Source organism: Telopea speciosissima, chromosome 11 (genome assembly GCF_018873765.1).
Source record: "Telopea speciosissima isolate NSW1024214 ecotype Mountain lineage chromosome 11, Tspe_v1, whole genome shotgun sequence".
Lineage (NCBI taxonomy): Eukaryota > Viridiplantae > Streptophyta > Magnoliopsida > Proteales > Proteaceae > Telopea > Telopea speciosissima.
The window spans coordinates 6038270-6060485 of NC_057926.1; the positions used below are offsets into that span (position 1 = coordinate 6038270).

Consider the following 22216-nt stretch of genomic DNA (forward strand, 5'->3'; position numbering starts at 1 on the left):
GCTAAAATATGTTCGCAGCACTCAATTAACCGACCATTGAGAAAACAACAAACATAACCAAAAGAGGAGAGGAGGTCTGAACAAGGATTTTAACTGATGGCTGATAGCTCAAATTCCCCAGCAGATTCACCGCCTTCTTTTTTCCGGGGGCATTGGGAAGGTTGGAAAGGCTATTGGGGCGAGAAATTTGCCTTCCTCGATGACTACAGCAAGTTTGTTAAACGCGAAAAGCCGATACCCTCATGGTCTGATTCTGATGTTGAGGAATTCATCGCTTCCGATCCGGTTCACGGCCCAACTGTAAATTTCGTACTTGATTCGTCTGATTTGATCTATTTCTGATTTCCATTTTGATTCAATGTATGACTTCTTCGTTATACTTCTAATTTTATTTAGTTGATAGCTTGTGCGATTTCTAGTGTTGATGTGTCTACGGCTCTATGCTATTCATCTTTCTGTGGATTCATTTTACTTTGTTGACAAACTTTGAGTTTTTTTATTGTCATTTTTCTTATTTTCCTGAACTTCCAATAGGTTTTATAGTGGTTTAGAAATTCATTGGCATACTCTTCTTCAGTGTAGGAAGTCTGTATTTTATCAGATGTTCTCTGGAAAGTTTTTAAATTTAATAGGTGTAAATGCTTAAAAAAATTTCATTATCATCGCTTTTGATGAAAACTCTGACTCAGTTGACCCGCACTCAATTTGCAATGAGAAGTTATTCACCGGGGGGGGGGGAATGATGAGAATGGGCGTGAGCTGGACTCCTCTGTTACGGAAGAGTGATCTGATAATGCTCACTAGAGCCCAAGCTGATGGCATTGCCTCTCTTTTGTTTGGGTAAGATAGTGCCTTAGTCAGTCTCTGTCCTCTTGGGATGACATTATGTAAGAAGAAGATATTTCCTATCTTTGATTTAAAGGGATTGGTGTTGACTCTAGATGATCAAGCCATCATTATCGAATGCATAAAGAATTTACTGCTATATTTAGGAAGGAAAGCCTGAGTTTTTAAAATATTGGAACTTAATTCTTAGAGAAATTATGGTTTACCGTTAATTGGCTTGTCATGTTTTCACTCTTTCTTTTTTGGGAGTGGGTGGGGTTTAACGGTTATTGTTAAAAGCTTCATTATACATGCTAAAGGAATTTCCTTTCCTCCATTCTCTTTTGATTTGTGCAATGCCCTTCTAGGTGATGTATGATTGGATTTGCTCAAAGTCAGTTGGGTTTCTTCCTTTTGGATCTCTTGGTTATTCTTTTTTTTTTTGGGGTGCATATATCTTGGTTATTCTGAAGGAATACAAATGTGAAGACCTACAGATTTTAGTGACAGATAATGTTAATGAATGACAGGTGTATTACTGTCACAGAGATGGTCATTATATGCTGATTCAGCAAAACTTGGAGCTAATTGGAAGACTCTTTACAGTGGTTTAAATGTAACTGCGTATTAACTATGTAATTGACTAATGCAGTCTCGGTTAAAAAATAGGCCTGGTTTTATTATTTGATTGATTTAGGCGTTAGTTTTTGGTCTTTTTAATTATAAGAGGCTGAAACATAAAGCCCAAAACGTAGGTGTAATGGGGGTGCACGGAAATTAGCATTTTATGAAGTAATTAGTTAGGTCCCATATCAAGAGTTTTAAGTATAAAAATTGTTTAGTAATGTTATTCTAAGTTGGTTTCCTTGTTCAAGCCCATAGCTTGGAAGATAAGCTAGCTGTCTAGAGTCCTAACGAGGTAAGTATTTTCATTTCTTTCCTGTAAATAGATGTACACCCTCCCTTTACACAAGTTGATGAATGGATTGATTTTGAGATTGTGTGCTGGTGTCAAATTATTTGGGATTGTCTGGTTTGGTGGATCTAGTGTCGTTCTCTTCCCCCCTCTCTCTCTGAATTTTAGGCTATTTTATTTTATTTTGTTTCTTAAATAGCTTAGCAATGCCATCAGGTTGAATTTGGATTTCTTGGTTATTCTGAATGGTGTCAAATCAGAAAAACTGTGATTTTAGTTGAAAGGGATAATATCAATAAATGACAACTGCAGCTGAGGGCCTTCTGTGTTACTCTCAGGCAGATTGTCAGTATATGTTGATTCAGCTAAAATTAGCCGACTGTAGGACTCATCTACAGAGGTTCAGATGTAGCTGCATATTGACTTCCTTTTCAACATTGGACTGAGGTTCAGGTTTTTATTTTATTTTTTTGAGGGGTTTTTTTGAATAGGTTAGAAATGCGATCTCAGGTTATGCTTGGTCATGCAAAAGCTGCACCTCTATGCACTATGCTTTTGACATCAAACTCACCTCAACTAATTGGGGTCGGCTATACCTTTCACCAATCAACTCTATTCAAAGCCCAATATTTGTTACCGGTCCTAAGCTATGCATGTCTTTCTTCATCAATTCTACCAGTCATTTTAGGCCTACCCCTGGCTCTTTTGATTCCTCCAATCTGAATCATATCACTCCTCCTTACTGAAACATTCAAGGGTCTTTGGCATTAAAATAAGATTTTAAAATGTTGTTATGTTTCTCTGTGTCCCCTGATATAGAAGTGATCTGCCAGCCTGTAAAACAAAAAGTCTTTAGTAGAACATGTTGTGTTTTTGCTTCTTGCATGTTTCAATCTCGATATGCTATAGAAATATAACAAAACTATAGGAGCTTCCTTCTAGACATGGTTTTGATGGAGTTGTGATGCAGGAAGGTATAGCAAAACCTTGAACCCTGTTAGTTATAGGGCCTTGACGTAAAAACTGTTATCAAAAAAAAAGAAGGAATTTTAGAGGAAGAATATTACAGAAAGTTGGGGGACGTAGACATGTCATGAAGGGTTGTTGGGAGATAGAATAGTGAAAATTAATTGGGTAAATACACATGCCCCCCTAAAATCGTCCCAATATTCTGCATGCCCCCCTAAGATTCTGACAATTCCACGTGCACCCCTTGAAAATTCCACGCGCACCCCCTTCTTTTCAACTTAATCCCATTTAAGTCCACGCCGTTAATATCAGATGTTAAATGCTAACGGATCTGAAATTGAAGAATGTAATGTACAGTTATACCTTTGTCTATCATAATTACCAAAATGCCCTTAAGTTAAAAAACAAAAAACGACAAAAATTGAAAAAGGAAAATACCCAAAACAACCTTCGCCCTTTCCCTTTCTCGATCGAACACTCCCCCTGTATCCTTCCATCTTTTCCTTGGCTGTCATCCTCTTCAAATTGGCTTTCAGCTGGGCTTCCAATTGCATCTCTGCCAAAGTCATTTCACCTATGGACTTCAACCCTTTTTGGAATGAGATGCCTCCAATGATGAATCAATAGAATCAATCTTCCGCTTCAGATTCACATTTCTCTAATGTCTTCGCACATATGTTCTTAGATTTGCATCCTCCTCTACTTTCTCATTCTTCTTGTTCTTCTGGGTAGAAACCCTAGCACTAGATGCTCTAACTCTAACCACAGCTTCATCTTTTTTTCCGGCTTACCAAACATAACTTGGACAGCTAAGAAGCTCTTCTTACAGCTACAAAAGGAACTTCCAGCTTGCTTACGGCATTAAAAATTCCAAAAAATAATTAATAGCTCCCTCACTCTAACTCACATTCCATTTTTTGATTTCCAAGATCCTTTCTCTCTCTCTGGGTTATACACAACTAGGGTTTTGCACAGAAGATAGCTCTCTCTCTTTTTCTGTCTCTCCCTCTCTCTGTGTGTGAAGAAGAAGAAGAAGAAGTGGTAAAGTGATGAAAACCGCCGTCTAAGGGAATAGAGTGGTTTTGGTTTCGGAGAACCGAGAATGGGGTGGTGTCATTACCTTGTTCTTCTCTGTTTTCTGGTTTTCCTTCCGGTTGGAAAACCAGATCTCGCTTCGGAAAAGGCAGCACTTCTCGCGTTCAAGGCAGCCGTCGGCAGACACATTCCATGGAACCAGAGCTCCTCAAACCCATGTACTTGGCAGGGGATAGAGTGCGACAATAACACCACCGTCACCACCCATTCCCTCCCTGGTTACTTCCTTTCCGGTGAAATTCCAATGGGTATCTTCGGCAACTTTACACACCGCCGAACCCTTAGCTTATGTCTCAACTCATTCGCCAGTCAACTTCCTTTGGATCTCACCGCTTGTACCGATCTCTGCAATCTGTACTTGCAGGGCAACAAGTTCTCCAGCGAGATCCCGGAGTTCTTGTTTGGTCTCTATAACCTCGTCCGTCTCAATCTCGCTAATAATAACTTCTCCGGCAAGATCTATCCTGAGTTCAACAACCTTACCAGGTTGGGGACCCTTTATTTGGAATACAATCAACTCACTGGTTTGATGCCTGATCTACCGAAGCTTCTGAGACGGTGACCAATATAGCATCTTTCGAATTAGAAGTTCCCATGTTCTGGTATTTTTGGGGAAACTTACTTTTAAAAGGTTGAGACAGCTTCGATTTTGTGCTCGCATAGTCTGTTTTTTCTCTCTCTCTCTCTCAGATTGTGCTCTCTCCAGAAATTTCTTTCTTCGATTTCTTCATTTTCCTCTGATTTTTTTCATGGCAATCTGATTTCTTGGTTCTGTTGAGAAAAAGAAGCAGAATCAGAGAAGAAGAAGAAGAAGAAGAAGCAGAATTTACCTGCAGCAGGTGGTCGTAGCCAGAGCAAGAGGTGGTCGCTGGTGCAAGAGGTGGGGTTAGTTTCTTTAGAACAAATAGGGCAGGGCAAAAAGGTCTTTTCAAATTATGAGGGTGGTTAGAAGAAAGGGTAGTTTGGCCAATAAAAAAAGGTTTTTAACGTCTAACGCCTGATATTAACGGCGTGGACTTAAATGGGATTAAGTTGAAAAGTAGGGGGTGCGCATGGAATTTTCAAGGGTTGCGCGTGGAATTGTCAGAATCTTAGGGGGGGGGGGATGCGGAATATTGGGACGATTTTAGGGGGGCAATGTGTATTTAACCCGAATTGATTAGATGAATCAGCAACCAACAAAAGCTTCACAGAATGCAATTGCAGGGTTAAATAATTTGATGGATTGGGAGTAGTTGTTTTTGCACATCAGTAAAAGGGGGTGTTTGGTATCATGGGTTCTCTCATTAGAATTTCAGTTCTTGAAGATCTATATCAATCACTCAGGTAAAGAATCAACATACTATGTTCCTAATTCAAAAAATACGGATCAGAATTGAAAGAACACTATTCATAGTAGAACTAGGTGAGGAATGAGGACTAGAATTCATTTGGAATGAGAAGAGAAATTTTTTCATGGTATGAACTTTGATTTATGAGAGGTGGTATCATTCCTTCAATCTATATGGGTTTGCCCTTGGGAGCTACTTATAAAATGATGAATGTGTGGGAGCTAGTGCTGGACTGAAAGGAAAGAAGCTGGGAAGGTTTGGCAGCCTGGGCATCTTCTGAAAGGTGACAAACTTGCATTGGTCAAAGCTTCTTTATCTAGTACTCTGATTCACTTCCTTTCTTTTATAGCAGTGCCTATGCGATTACTAGCAAATGGAACAAATCCAAAGGGATTGCTTGTGGAAGGGTCGGAATTAGGCTTCTATATTCTATCTAGTGGAAGGGACATCTTTGTCCATGCAAGATGCTGGAACTCTTGGGCTATGTTTGGTATGCATTCCCATTCTAAGAGTGCACTTTCCTATTCTCAAAACTCAGAATGCATTCTTAAATGAGAATGAGAAAATTGTTTAGATACATGTTTGGCTGAAATGCATTCTTTATTTTAGAATGTTCAGCCATTTCATCAAACACCTCATGGACAAGATATTTTTGGAAGGTGCATGATAAAGATGAATTTGGCAAGACAAAATGATCTCAGATTTAATTTAATTTATAAAATCCACAATTATGATTTACCATCGATGTAAGCTCCATGAATGTCAACCTGATCAAATATATCTACTAATAAACAACCACATAATATAGATAGAATCATATTAGAATAGATGGTGGAACCGTAGAAGTTCTTTTCTCTTTCTTTCCCTTTCACTTGGACTCTGTAGTAAAGTGCTGCGCTTCCAACTTAAACCAGGTACAGAGGGAAGGAGTCTAATTCTAACCTAAGGACTCTTGAAGCTCTGCATATATCTGGTTATCACGACCTTAAAACCTTTCAATATTAAGAAAGCCTCTGCCCACAATCGGTTATTTCTTCTCTCCATCAACCGACTTTCTTTATCCCTTCTTGGTGTTTCATGCATTGGATGTCAAGATTCATTTAGAAAAAAGCTGGATTGGTTTCATTAGGGGTTAGGGTTCGTTATCTGTATTAGCAAATCAGTAGACCCTGAGAACCCTATTCTGGCATTCATCTGCTTTTTGGCAAATTCACTGGAAAATTCTACTCTTTTTTTTTTTTCTTCCTGTTTCGTAGATTGATATACTCTTCTTTTAGTCCCACTTGCTGTGTTCTTCTCAAGTGCCTAATTTACATAATCTCGATGGGGAAAGGAGTGCAAGATCATAGTTGTCACGGTTTCTAGGCGATCCAAGTCGTTGGAAGGGGTCTGGATGCAAGGGGTTCCATTGGATCATGGATAAGGAGCTGCAACTTCTGTTTGGGAAGTGGAGATTAAGAGGTATCTCTGACCAAGGAAAGAAGCTTTTGTCCCTTGTAACCTTATTTGTGCAGTTGTATTCTGTTTCAGATGGTTTGGTTGAAACCAGTAACTATTTGTGAATTTTGCAATGGAAGCTTATATGGAGCAGCAAAAGTTGGGGAAATATTTATTTTTTGTTCTTATTGTAAACAAATTTAAAATATTGCTATAGCTGATACCAGCGCTAACTGGGTGATGCAGGACAAATAGATTCCCTGCTGGTAATGGGCCCAGCTAAGTGTATAGAAGCTGAGATTAGGAAAAACAAATTGGACTGGAAAGACTCAGTGAAGAACTATATTCTAATTACAAAGAACAGCCACTATGTTGCAGTTGTTGATTAACAAAGAGTCCATGTAGCCGACCCCATTTAGATGGGATATTGCTGAGTTGTTGTTGTTGTGTTCCTTTCTTTTTATTATTATTATTTATACTTTGTCTTTGCTTGGATCCATGTAGCCGACTGCCAACCCCATTTGGTTGGGATAAGGCTTAGTTGTTGTTGATTAACAAAGAATAGAAGAAGATAAATGGGAGAATTTAATTTCCTTTCACTGTGAACTGTGTAAAATTTTCATTAGTTAGAGAAGTTTTATTAGAAAGAGGGTGTATAATACACTGTCAGAGATGGTACACCAGATACTGTAAAAAGTCGCTCCTGCAATAACCAAGCTATTCTAAATGACTATATTAGTTTTGGGAGGATAGATGCTTGGGAGAAGCCATTGTTAGATTCCTGAGGCTATATAATATGTTTGTGGACAAAAAGTCACAGTTCAGCAATACATGGAGCTGTTGAATGACAAGAGCAGTTGGATTTCCGAACCAGGAGGACCTGATGAATTTATTAGATAGAGTGCTAGGTGAACTATTCAATATTCGAATCGGTTACAGCAATTATATAAACTTGGGAAAATTACTTGGACACCCCCTAGACTATTGCCATTTTTCTTGAAATACCCAACTTGTCAAACAATTACTTGACACCCCCTGAAACCTGTCGGTGTTAGTCTGCTGTTAGTGTTTGAATGGAAAAGTCAATTTTACCCTTATCACCTATTCAATAGAAAACAGTAAATTAAAATTACCTATTTGCCCTTCTTCCTACTGCAACCACACCTCCTGCTGAAATCGATTAGGAAAAAATATATTTGGGTGAATCAAAGAAATAAGGGTAATTTTGGATCTTAACCTCAGAAAAAATAAAAAAATCTTCTGGTTTTTGCGGTGAGCAGAAGAATCCTGTAAGAAGTCCCATCCCATGCTCCCTTCACCTACCTTCAATTTGGAGAATTTGAAGGGGAAATCTCTCCTTTATTTGAATTTCATCTCATCGATCTGATTTGTAAAAGGACCTCTCAAGTTCTCCGGGAGGTCTTAATGGCTTCTTGATTCTTGATACCTTGATCTCTGATAGTGTGATGGTTGAAAGCTTTTCTGATCATCATGGACGCACCTTTGTTCTCTACGCCTTTCCAGCCCTACATTTACCAGGTAAATAGTTCACTCTCCCTGTCTTCAAATTTTATTTTTATTTTTCATTTTAGTGTTTGGGGGTTTCAGTTTTCCTCCCTTTCAGTACTAGATCGAGTTTGTATGTACAAAGATCAAGAGAAATGGTTGGTGTAGATCAAGAGAATATTTTCTGAAATCGATTAGGGTTTGATGCTGAAATCGGTGGATTGCAGGAAGAAGGATTTGGGTTATTTTGATTTGAAATTTGTTTAAGAACAGAGAATTTTTACTGAAATCGATTAGGGTTTGAATCTGAAATCGGTGGGTTGCAGGAAGAAGAAGGATTTGGGTTATTTTGATTTGAAATTTGTTGAAGAACAGAGAATTTTTACTGAAATCGATTAGGGTTTGAATCTGAATCGGTGGGTTGCGGGAAGAAGAAGAAGAAGAATGAGGAAGAGGGTAAAAGGGTCACTTCACTATCCTTTAAGGGTAGTTTAGGCATTACAAAAAATTTAACCGATGACATCATCACTAAACTAACGAACAGGACCTACTTGAAAGAAATGGTAAAATGCAGGGGATGTTCAAGTAATTGTTTGAAAAGATGGGTATTTCAAGAAAAATGGCAATAGTCTAGGGGGTGCCCAAGTAATTTTCCCTATAAACTTTAATAGTAACTTACCTAAACTTCTTGTTTTCTAACTTTGTATGTCATGTATACTAGGTCATTTTGTGGCAACCAAACTAAAGCTTTTATTTCGAAGGCATGGGCTGATCTGTTTCTTATTGCAAGATGTTTAATAGTCCTGATGTCCTGACATAATTTTGGTAGTTATCTTGACTTTCTATCTGATGCTCTTCGGTTCCTTCTTTCCATAGAGTATGTATAATTATGGATGATGTCATTTCTTTGAGTTTGACATGTGTTTTATGGTTCTATATGTAATCTGAATTCATTAAATAATGCATATTTTGACCTTTATTCTGCCATTTCAGCTGAAGACTGCAAGGGAAGCAGTAAAATTTGCTGCAACAGGAAGTATTATTGGAGCAATTTCGACTGCTGGAATTGCTTGGAAGTATTCTAGGAGCCCTCATGGTATTGCTGTAACCTTGTTTTTCCATATCGCTTACCACCTTTATTCTGCCTTTCCTTTTTAGTGTTTGAGTCTGTTTGAGTCTTCTATATAAGTTTGTAAGGGGCTACAGATTGAGAAAAAAAAATATAGCTTTGTGCTTTGCTCTGTGAGAGACCAAAATACGATGAGAGGCCATCGCTGAGAGACCCTAGTCTGAGAGAGACTACCCATCTTCTTCTTCCCTTCTTCGATTTTTTTAAATTATTTTATTGTTCTGAAATTTAAAGCAATCTGAGAACCAATCGAAGTATTTACTGTTGCTGACCCTGAAGTTTGCGATCCTCTTGTGGACTGGTTATCACTTGTGACTGGTCTACATTAAAAACTGTCATACTTTCCTGTACTGTTTCATCTCTGTTGGTCCTGGACATTCATGGCCTTGAAGAGTTGACCGTGTTCACTATCAAAGGGATTCCGGTTTATTAGACAACTGCTGACTTTTACAACTATTCTCCTGAAGATGTGTCTGCCCTTTTCTTGTCCTCTAGGAACTCCTTAAACAGTTTCAGTAAGCTCAACATTAGAGCCCTCTTTGTGACCTTCTAGGTTCAGTTCCAAGCTGATGCAGTTACATACACTTGGTTCCATAGGGGCATGTAGGGGTTTTGTTTATTTATTGGGTTATTATTGTCAGTTAGTAGTTTATTATATTATTATTATTATTATTATTTATATTCTATTTAATAGTTGTAGGAAATAGAGTTGTTGAGTTTGAGTAGGAAGTTGAATCAGTCTGGAATTCCTGTTTCAGAATACATATGGGAATGATTCTTTTAGTCTCAAGACTCTCAACTCTTTAAATATACATGTAATCGAGCAGAGATTTGGTTGAATTGAATGAAATATTGAAGTTGAGATTTCTGCAAGCTATTGTATTGATCTGGTAATTTCCATGTCCTGCTGGTTGGTCACACACTCTCTTTCTCCTTTTGTTCTCCCTCCCTACTTGATTCAGGTAAGGGATATTCTTTCTAGGTTTGAATTTCCTTTTTTTTTTTTTTTTTTTAAAAATCCCCGAATATTATCTGGGACCCGGGGGAGGCTTCAAAATTTTATTAATCATAGAGGAAAAAAGAATACAAGGGGGGATATGGCCGCCTTACCCCAACCAAAGGAGAACCAAACTCTCAAGCACTCAAGATAACCCATCCCTTACATCAGAAATTAAAAACAAAGAGACTATTTTCTAAGAACTGTTAATCCTGATTTGTCTTCCCAGAGCATTCGGCTAAGGCCTCTTGGGAGCATAGTCCCAGCGTGGAAAACATTGTTGATAGCTGTCTCGCAAGCCAAATTAGCAAGCCAATCGGCTGCTCTATTGCTTTCCCGGAAAGTGAAAGTGATGACAGGTCGAGTGGAATTACAAATCAATATGATTTCCTGGAACCGGTACCACCCCTTCCATAAATTGCACTTCCTCTGATCTTCGTTCTATTCTTCTTTCTTGTTGTTTCCTTTCCTGTGCTTCCTGTTATTTCCCTTTTACTAGTGATACTCTGCTCTAGCATGGGCGTTGAGAACTGCAAGTGTGGAATCGACCTCTCTTGATTTCTGCTCTTCCAGCCTGAGATTTTGGGCATCAGTTAACCTCCCTTGGGAGAGTCGATCCCTAGAGTATTTCTCCAAAGACCTCTCCTGTTGTGAGATGTTACACTGTAACCAAGCCTGGCTTTACTCCTTCCGCCTGAGCTAGTTTCAGTATTTTTTATTTTTCAGAGCTCTATTTTGAAGGACTCGTGGGGGTTTCAAAGTTCACCAGATTAGGAACTCTACCCTAAAGTTTCCTCAGATTTGGCTGTTTAGGGAGGGAGTTCCATTGATTTGTTGGGGGCTGGTTCTACCCTGAATCAGTTTCTATCAAAGGAAGAAGACTAATTATTCTTAATTACATATAAAACCCCGACTCTTGATAATTATATAAACGCCTTCTTGTCTGAGTTTTGTTTCTAACTTATCCCATCCTTTTCTGAAATTCCAGCCTAGTCCTTCCTCTTTAAATTTATTTACGATTCAGTCGTAAGTTCTCTTTGCCTTGCACTAAAAGAGGTCCCAAAGAGCTCTCAATAATTATGAAACTTGCTACTATTCATTCATTTTGAGTTATTTTTCACTTGTGGGCCCATTGCGACCCAATTTTATGGTTACATATCCAGGGTTTGCAATACAAGCATTTGCTTTGATGCCAACTGATGCAAGCAGGTGCCAATTAAACCTTAATTAGCCGCAGATGGACCCACCCAATTATCCGAATAGATAATATTGCTTAAATCCCAAGCAATGGAGTAAATCACGGAACTGGTGAGCCTTGGTGCAATGGTTAAGTTCTGCTATTGCAACCTGTTGGTTGTAGGTTCAAAACTTGCAAACAGCCTCTCTTGCGAAGCAGGGGTTATGATGTAGATTGAAGCATGAAGAGAAGAGTCAGAAATTACTGTTCACGTGAACAGTATCAGCCCATATTGCCTTGATGGGAATCCTTTTAGAAGACCCAAGTTGAAAACTAAAACACTGTTCACGTGAACAGTATCAAAGCCAAAATTTGCCTTGTTTGGGAGTGATTTTTAGAAGATCTTGTGGGCCCATCAAGTGGAGGAAGATTCTATCCTAATGCTGCCATAGTTTAGTTTCTATTTTCAGTTTATATTAGATAGTTTCTAATTTATATTAGTTTCCAATGTGGTTATCTTTGCATGTTTAGAAGGCTGAGTTATAAAGCCTTTAGTAGTTTCTAGTTTCATTCAGTTTCTATTTCCATTAGTTACTATTTTCATTAGTATCTATTTTTGAAACTGTTGCTAAGTTTTACTTTCTATTTTTGTAGCCTAGCTTCAGTCTATATAAAGACAGCTATTGTAATTGATTGAGAAAGAATTAATGAATGAAATTTTGAGGCATTCTTGCACTCGATTATGGGAGTAAAACCCCTGTTCAACAGCTGGGATAGCTGTGGGTGAGAGACCCAGGCTGCGAGTTGTCTCTCTGTTGCAACATTAGAGTGGGATATCTTCACATTCCTTCATCAAAACCTGTAGAGTTTTGGAGCATCACCGCACTCCATCACCCCCTCCATTCGATCCCCACTTCTACCCCATTCCATTGGCCAGAATCTTCCTTATTCACAAACCTTCTATTTTCATTCCCCCTTCATAACTTCACTTCTGTCCATCAAAATTACACCAAACTTGCTGCAGATCACCTACTCCTCAAGGCCTCCACTCGATCCTCATTGGAGTCCAAACAAAGTGCTGGTTTGTGAGATAACCCTTAGCCTTCTATTTTGGTGTTGTTGCCATATTTTCCAATTCAATCATCACAATCAAGTGAGACTTTCAGCAGTGCTTCTACTTCATACAAGCACCAATCGACCTGAGTTTGATCCCTTTCCAATGGCTGGTTTGATGCTTATTTACTAAGTAACTAATTCTGTTTTGTTTCTAATTTGATGTTCTGCTGCAACCTATCATCGATCCTACTGTAGAGTGGTTCTTAATTGAACCCCTTCTACATTAGGGTAAGGCTGTGTACATCTGCCCCCCCAGACCCTGCAGTAGCGGGAGCCTTGTGCATTGGGTAGTTCGTTTTTTTTTTTGTTTTAATGGAGTAAATCACAGAGCCAAGTATGAAACTGTGACAAAACCTCAACACTAGAACCTGCGAAGAAGAAGCAAACCGAGAGTCCCCTTAGCGTGACATATAGCTTAACACTCCCCCTCAAGCTAGAGTATACACATTAGCTTGGAACAACAAGAATAGATATCAAAGGCAACACTCCCCCTCAAGCTAGAGTATACACGTATCAAAAGGCTTCAGCTTGGAACAACAAGAATAGATGTCAAGTGCAACACCAGTCTTGAATAGAAATTGTAGACGCCAATGAGAATGGAGAGAATGCTATTCAGGTAGCAATATCAACTTGAGCACCCCAATCATCAACAACATCAGTAGATAAAAAAATGTTGTGTTGAATAAACCTAACATAGCCATTAATAAAGAACAAAATATGTGGTGGAGAACACCAATCTGCAATCTAAAATATCTTATCAACAACAACATCACAAACCTTTCTTAAAGAAGGTAGTTAATAGGTGGTAATATTCCCAAAGAAGATAGATAAAAGTGCAGCATCCAACAACTACATTATAAGCCCTTCTCAAGGAAGGCTGGTAGTAAGCTTCACGAAGAAGACAAATTAATGTGTCACATTCAATAGCTACATCATAAACTCTTCTCAAAAGAAGGCAGACAGACAAAAGTGCAGTATAAGTTATTGCAAACCAAGATCTGATTGGTAAAGAATAAATTCACTCCTGAGCCCCAAATAGAGATCTCAGGTAAAATTCCACTAATAAAAGTGCAATATAGGTTTACTGCGAACCAGATAGCAGCATCAAGCTGTTGGGGACCATACATCACTAGGTTGCTGTGAAGCAGACAACATAAGGTTGTTGTGAACTAGATAAATTGCATTGGATCTCAAAGATAAAATTGTTGTCAAGGACACGAACAAATAAAAATTATAATCTTCAATTAAAATAATCTTGAGCAGATGACACGGACAAATAAACTTCAATTGATGACTTGAGCAGACAATAATGATAATCTCCAATCTCCCCCTCTTGTGTAGCATTACATGTGGACAATTAATGCATATGATGCAATAAAGAATATTCCACCATCTTGGGTATTCTCATACCCAAAAGGGTTATCAATGTTACTTTCTTATTTGGTGATTTTTTTAATTTTATTTTAAGAGATTTATATTGAGCAACCTCTTGGGTATGTTGCTTAGTGGGAGTACACAGTCTGTAAGCTTCACATAGTCATTTGTGGCCTGCATAGTCTTCGAGAGCTTGGTTTGATTAATTCAACAAGGTGGCTACTGGCTATTGGTTCTCATAGTGTTATTCAGGTCACTTTGTTTTTGTTTGTCACCAGGGTTCCAAGATGATGTAATAGTTGTTTGTTTTGATGATATTATCATCTCTGAGAATAATTTATCTGGTATTGAAGGTGTCAAGGTCTACTTAAAGCAAAATTTTCAGATGAAGAACTTGGGCGCTCTCAGATATTTCTTGGGAATTGAGGTTGTTTGGAGCAAAGTTTGTCTCAACGGAAGTATGTCCTTGGTTTTCTAATTTGAGACTGGAATGTTATATTCTAAAAGCTTTTGATGCTCCCTTGGATCCTTATTAGAAACTTGGAGGATGTGAGGATAAGGAGTCTGATGATAAGCATCAATAGAGGAGATTGGTTGACAAACTTATCTATCTTACGGTGACTAGACCTGATATTTCATTTGCAATTGGTGTCATAAGTCAATTCTCGGAGAATTCTAAGCAAGCTCACTAGGAGGTGGGTTGGTGTATTTTGAGATATCTTAAGGGTGCGCCAAGAAAAAGGTCTCATTTATAAACCACACAGGTCATATTGATCTTGTTGGGTATTCTGATGCTAATTGGTCTAGTGTTGAGGGTGATAGAATATCAACCACTAGTTATTGTATGTTTGCTGGTGGTAATCTTGTTACATGGAGAAGTAAGAAACAAATTATAGTGTCTAGGTCTAGTGCTGAATCTGAATGTAGGGTTATGGCTCATACTACAGCTGAACTTGTGGTTAAAACCATTTCTACAAGAATCGAGATGTATTGTGATAATCAAGCAGCTATATATATTTCTAGTAATCCTGTCTTCCATGAAAGGACTTTGTGCACATTAAAGTTGAATGCCACTTTGTCAGAAATGCTGTGACGCGGAAGTTGATCTCTCTCCATGTGTTAGTTCTGCTGGTCAGCTTGGTGGCTTGTTAACCAAAGCTCTATTCCGAAATGTGTATCTTCAAGTTCATTCCAAGCTAGGCATAGGTGATATTTATGCTCCAGTTTGAGGGGGGAGTATTAAGTAATAAGTGTTAGTATTATACAGTTTATAGGCAGGGGTAGTTTTGTAATTGGTTTTCCTTATTTTGGGCTTATTTGTAAATACACATAAGCTAGGGGTGTTTATTATTAATAACAATAGTTTCCTTTTTATAAATACAAGTTACTGCTGCCGATTGGAAGTACTATTATTCTTTCCAATCGGCTAGCTCTTTTCTTTCCAAATCTCTTCCTTCTCCTTCTGTCTTCTTTGGATTTGTTGCTGGTTGGATCCGTTCTGTTTCAGTCACGGGTTGCTTTTTTACTCCATCAAGGGAAAATGTGGATGGGAGTCCTGTTAAGAGTCCTGACTTGGTTAGAAAAAGTCTTAAAGTGAGTGAAGTTAGAGTAATATGAGTAAGGATTTTGAGATTTTTTATGTTTGGTTGGAAAGTCTTGATTTGTACACAAACTTATCAGATTTTTGAGTTTTAATAAGTGGTTTTGGATGCTTACCTTTCAGTTGTGACTGAAGGTATCTTTCTTATACTCCTCTTTTCCTTCAATCAAATCCTCCTATACTTGTTCTATTCTTCTCTTTTTACTGTGTTTTCTGTATTTCTCTATTATTCTGTTGATTCTTAAACTTTCTATTGCTCTGTTTTCCTTGGTTACTGTTCACCTTCCCATAATAGTATCTGATTTTTTATTCTTCCCATAATTCCTTTTATTTTTAAATCCCAATTCATTCTTACCTTATTCCCCACCACCTTTCATTGTAGTTCAGCTTAGAAAATCCATTACCCTAGGCTTCCTACATCATGAATACTTTATCTTACATTTTTATGTTGCTGTCAGTTTCCCTAAGTTTCTTGCTTCTCTTGTTCCATGTGTGTGTGTTGGGAGGAAGGGGGGGGGGGCAGTTGGAGTGTGGAAGGTTGTGAAACAGTAGTAGTGTTGTATGTTGATTTATCATGGTCTTGTGGTTACCTATCTTGTAAACACCATGGATTCCACAAGATAATTCACTGGTATAATAAGAGGTTGAGTTCTCTTGAAGAGTTGTAAGAAGTCATCTAATGTTCTATCTGGATACTGCTGTAATTCTGTTCTTGCTTCTATCAATCAATGTAGGTTCAAGCAGGCAACAGCCTAGCTGTTTTGTCACGTTAGGAAATATATTTTTATTTATACTTTTCTTTCGTTAAAGTGGATTTGCATTAAACTAAATTTTCTTTACTATAATTCGCTGCTGCTTTTTGCTCCCCCACCCCAAAAAAAAAAAAAAATTTAATAAAATTTGTGAATGGCAGGTACTGCCTTGTCCCTTGGAGCTGGAGCTGTCTTTGGTTGGACCTTTGGACAGGAAATTGCAAACCACTGGCTACAACTGTATAGGTTGGATACCATGGCTGCTCAGGTCAAGTTCTTGGACTGGTGGGTGAACAAAACTGAGACTTAGTGATGAATTCATAGGATTGGGTCCTTTATCCTCTCCCAATAAGAAAACCATGTGGTGGTGACCAAACTGTGAGACAAGCTTCCTAATTTTGGTTTTTTGGTTTTTTTTTTTGTTTTTAAAAGTATTTCTATGCTCTCACTTGATGCAGCAGTGTAAACTTGTTCCATCTTGATCAGATTACCGGTTTGAGATACTGACTTGTTTGTTGATCTATTGTCCTATCTTTAGCAGATAAATCACCTATTGAAACCTTTGTTTTTAGATTGTTATACCAAATGTCTGCTTAGAAGGTCCAAACTGGTGATCCATGCGCTGATTGCATACCAAGTACATTGTGCGGTCGCATTTACATGAGCCTGAAAGATACAATATTGTGGCTGAATGTTGTGATGATTTACACATTCTCAGACCAGTTTGTTTTATGACTCAAACCTGTATTTGGGTAGAACACTGGCTATGTTTTATCTTTTGAAAAACTAGTCTGTCTCTTAGATAAATTCCATGGAGGTGAGGAGGAAAGTTGGATCTTGGAACCTGTGGTTCCTTTTGCTGTTACTCATTACTCACTCTTCCAGGTATGTAGATTCTTACTGATGCCAGTTAAATAGATCCTTTCACCTTGTTCACCAGTCACAACTATTGAGTTATGGAACACATAAGGCTCTGTTTTCTTTGTAAAATAGGAAGATAGGCTAAAGTTTCAGGAGGGTTCTCAAAATGGGCAGCTTGGAATCTCCAAATGGGCACTGAATTTCTGTTACGTGGTAGTTCATGTGGAGTCCAAATTTTGTAGACTAGGTAGACCCCAAGTTCTCTTGGGTCACATGTAAAGTTTCAGCCCAATCGGAAATTTTCAGTTTGTTATGAATGGGAAAGGGGCTGCTTCGAGGGGCAGTAACCTCCTAGGACTGGGGATAGAGAAGAGGGATTTGTTAGGGCAATACAACTCAATCCTCATCCTCTTTGACAAACAATCTAACTAATAATCCTAACTAATTATCCTAATAACGCAGTTGGCCAACTATAGGTTTTGAAAAATGGGAGAGGGTTCTTTGAGTTAGCGGTATAGAAAACCCACCAATCAGGGTTAGGCTACGATTTGGAGAGAGAGAGAGAGAGAGATGTTGGCATAGCTTCTGTGGGCAGCTCAGAGATCACTTTTTGTTTTATGGATGATAAGAAAATAGATTTATAAGCAAACTAAAGAGTAGAGGACTGCTCTCAATTTTACTAGAAGAGAGCATAGTTATAGCGATATCCACAAGCCTCTTACTGACTTTAGTAACTACAATAGAAATAAGAGTACTAATCAAATGTTAAAACGTTCAGAGGATAACCAAGTAACCAGTTGCTGAGTGTCCATCCAAATTTCTAGATGCTTGATGCCCTCTTCAATTGCATCCTTGACACCTTCCAAATTTCTAGATGCTTGATGGTCCCTTCAATTGCATCCTTGACACCTTCCTCGATTGCTTTTGCTTCGGTTTCAGTAGCTGAATCAAAAATCCATAGTCACGTGTAACATTAAATTGATCAGGGGCAATTACTATTACTATTCTTGATACGAATTATGCAGCCCCTATACTGCTGGATCAAGAGACAATTTTACACAACACTAAGAAAGCCATATCTGCTATTGAGATTGATGCTGATGAGTCAACAAGAGATACTGATGAGTCAACAAGGGAGGAGAAGCCACAGGAGAGGAGGACAGCTAGAATCAAGAAGATACCCACGTGGACTAAAGATTACCATATGTGTTAGTTGTTAGTTGTGGTTGTTAGGAATAAGTGACAAGTGGAAGGGAAGTTGTTTAGAGTTAGTTAGAGGTTGATTGGAGAGTTATAAAAATGTTTACGTTTGTAGAGAAGGCAACGAAGATAATCAATGAAATTCTTTTTCTTTTTGGAGTCCTCTGAAACTCGAATTCAGAATTTCTTCACTTTCCCTGTTTTCTCTGTTTGCATACTTAACATTGGTGCTTTCATTTCTTCATCTTCCACTCATGGCTGACGGTACAAGATCCAACAGGCTTGATGATAAATGGAGAAAAGATACAGATGACAAGTTAGATAAACTCACTCAAGCTCTGCATTCGTTCATGCTTGCTACGGATGCCAAGATTGAGGCGTTAATAAATCACTCTCCAACCACCGCGCAAATCCCTCTCCATGCTGGCACGCAAATCACCTAGACGATAATCGTAGCGATCTTCTCAATTTCATTCTCCACGATTTATGCGATTGGATGTACCTAGGTTTGATGGTATAGATCCTACCGGATGGGTATTCAAGATTGAAAAATTCTTTGATTTCCATTCCACTCCAGCACGATCAACGGTTGCTTCCGGCTTCGTTCCATTTAGATGGCCCCGCTCCGAGTTGGTTCCAATGGATGCAATCAAGTGGCTTAATCAATGGATGGAAGGGGTTTTTACAGGCTTTGACACTACGATTTGGTCCTTCCCTATTTGAAGATCTTAGAGGAGCACTAGCTAAATTGCAACAAACGTCTACGATTCTTTGTTTATCAAGAACAGTTCGAAAGGCTCTCTTATAAGGTAACGGCCTTTTCGAGACTTTTCTCATCAGTTTTTTATATCCGGATTGAAGCCCGAGTTGAAACATGAGCCGTTAATTGCTCAACCTGTGTCATTATTACATGCTATGGCCTTGGCACGATTACATGAGCAAAAATTCCATGATTACAAGAGTTCTTGGAGATCTTTATCTCTTTCCGTTGCAACTGGTAGTTCTGAAATTTCCCCTACAGTCACAAAACCACTTCCATCTTCTACTGCTTCTAAGACCTTACCAGTCCGGAAATTGTCTCCAGCTGAGATCAAAGCTAGAAGAGACAAAGGTCTCTGCTATTATTGTGATGATAAGCTCATGCCAGGACATAAATGTAAAAATAAATTCATGCTTTTAGTTGGGGAAGATGATGAATCTTGCGAAACAAATGAATTATTCAGACAAGAGGATGAAATCATCGCTGATGCTGCTTTATATGAAATTAGTCCGCATGCTTTTGTGGGCAATTAAGTCCTAAGACTATTCGATTAAAAGGGAATTTTCACGAACATCAGGTTCAGATTCTGATAGATAGTGGAAGCACTCACAATTTTATTCAAGAGAAAGTAGCTCTACGATTGGGACTGCTCATTTATCCTTGCAAGCAGTTTAGGGTCTATGTAGGCAATGGCGAGTTCTTACTGTGTACTCAACGTTGTAAATCAGTTCCTCTATTGCTACAGGGTCATTTTTTCACTATGGATCTCTTTATTTTACCTTTAGAAGGTGCTGATATTGTATTGGGTATCCAATGGCTTGAACTTCTTGGTCCCATTCTTACCGATTATAAAATGCTTACAATGGAATTTGAGTGGGAGGGTGTTAAGGTTCAATTGAAGGGAGAACCATGTATTAATGGAGATCCTTTGCCAAGAAAGCAGCTACACCAATTATATTGTACTGAAGGCATCGCATCTCTCTATCATTTGAAAATTTTTGCAGATTCACCACCATCCAGTGCTCATATTCCCATTGAGGGACAATCCTTGTTACAGAAATTTGATTCGGTCTTTAGTTCTCCAACTGAATTACCTCCACACAGAGAATTTGATCATCAAATACATCTACTTCCGGGTTCCAAACCTGTTACTGTTAGACCCTATAAATATCCTCACTTTCAAAAGGGTGAGATTGAGAAATTGGTCTCTGAAATGATCCAGCAAGGAATCATTTGAAACAGTACAAGTCCTTTTTCCTCCCCTGTGTTGTTAGTTAAAAAACAAATCGTGGCAGCAGAGCTCATTCCTGCCTTCGACGATCAAAATCCAATTGCTTCAGAGATCGTTGCAGCCTTCATGGCTTGGATTGTGGTTGCATCAACGATCGCTGCAGGAGTCGAGAACATTGCTGTGATTGCTCGCCTCACCATTCCACCTCCAACGCCATTAGTTGCAGGTTTCTTGATTTTTTCTTCACTTCCGCCATGGCCTCTACCGACCAAACTGGGAATTCCGTGCTGTGCCTCCACACCGACGATTCCACATTCAAAATATGTTCATGGACCCTTCGGCTGCCGATTGTGCACGATAGGGACAGCAAAGACTTGGACCTCTCGTCCACCACCGGAACCACCACCACCGATCTGCTGTGATTGTATCCACCGTAGCCATCGCCCTGACGACGTCCATAACCACAACCGAGCCACCGCTGCGATAACCACTACCGCCAAGCTGCCAACGACGCATCGGACATTAGCATCTGCTGACGCCATTGTTGAAGAAGAGAACCAGAAACAACGACCAAGAAAAGAAAAGAAAAAAAAAAAATCCCAAATCCATCTTTGCGAATACCCAATCCAACCTGATCTGCGCTCTTCTGCAAATTTCTCCACCACCGGCCTGTCCTCTGTTCCGGTTTACAGAAGCGGAGATTGCAACGATCCAAAAACAAAAACAAAAAAAAAAAAAAATTTTCCTAAAGTTTGGTTCCATCCTTGCTTCTTGTTCTTATGATGGAAGAGTGATTTTGGTTCTTCTCCGGTGACGGTCTTGACCCAATCGCTTGATTCTAGCTGTCCTCCTCTCCTGTGGCTTCTCCTCCCTTGTTGACTCATCAGTATCTCTTGTTGACTCATCAGCATCAATCTCAATAGCAGATATGGCTTTCTTGGTGTTGTGTAAAATTGTCTCTTGATCCAGCAATATAGGGGCTTCATAATTCGTATCATTACCATCCGCTTCAAAATGAACCTTGTCCTCAAGGTTCAAGGTTGGAAATTGAGAGTGAAACTCCTCCAAATTTTCCCAAGAGGCTTCCTCAGGTGGAAGCTGGTCCCATTGTACCAAAATCTGATTTTGCAAGGTGCCTTTACGCAAGATTGATCGAGTAGCTAACACTGCCAAAGGAGAATGAACAGGGTGATTCAAATGGCTTAATGGAGGAAGAGGATGTTGTGCACTCTCCGAAGTATCTCCCTTGAAAGGCTTGAGCAAGGATACATGAAAGACAAGATGAACCCGACTTGCTGGAGGTAGCTGAAGTTTATAAGCAACATGGCCAATTTTTTGTAAAATTTTATAAGGGCCATAGAATCAGCTACTTAGCTTGTGATGTAATCGCTTGGAGACTGATAATTGGCGATAAGGTTGAAGTTTGAGCCATACCCAATCCCCTTCAGCAAAATGGACTTCCTTGCGATGAGTATCAGCTTGTTCTTTCATCCGACGCTGAGCTTGTAGAAGATTAACCTTTAATTGATGTAGCAGCTGATGTCTATTTTGCAATTCATGATCCACGGCTTCCAGATTGGAAAAACCAGAAATATAAGCTGGAATTGCAGGAGGTGCTCTACCATATAAAGCCTGAAATGGAGTCATATTAATAGCACTGTGATGGGAAGTATTATACCAAAATTCTGCCCATGGAAGGAAAGGAGTCCATTGTTTAGGCTTGGTGTGGACAAAACTCCGAAGATACTGTTCTAAACACCTGTTAAGTACCTCTGTCTGGCCATCAGACTGGGGATGATAAGCTGAAGACATATTTAGAGTGGTTCCACTTAACTTGAAGAGCTGTTGCCAAAACTGGCTAATGAATATAGGATCTCTATCTGAGACGATGGACTTAGGAAAACCATGTAACTTAACCACTATGGACACAAATAGGTCAG

At 38.9% G+C, this 22216-nt stretch overlaps 1 protein-coding gene across 1 annotated transcript; it reads left to right on the forward strand.

Annotated features, from left to right (window-relative positions):
- Positions 1-22: 22 nt before the first annotated feature.
- On the forward strand, positions 23-16831 carry LOC122646784 (succinate dehydrogenase subunit 6, mitochondrial-like). Its single transcript, XM_043840387.1, has 3 exons — positions 23-300; positions 9073-9175; positions 16386-16831. The coding sequence occupies exons 1-3, from the start codon at positions 97-99 to the stop codon at positions 16532-16534; spliced, it is 456 nt and encodes a 151-aa protein (XP_043696322.1). The 5' UTR covers positions 23-96; the 3' UTR covers positions 16535-16831.
- The last annotated feature ends 5385 nt before the right edge of the window (positions 16832-22216 follow it).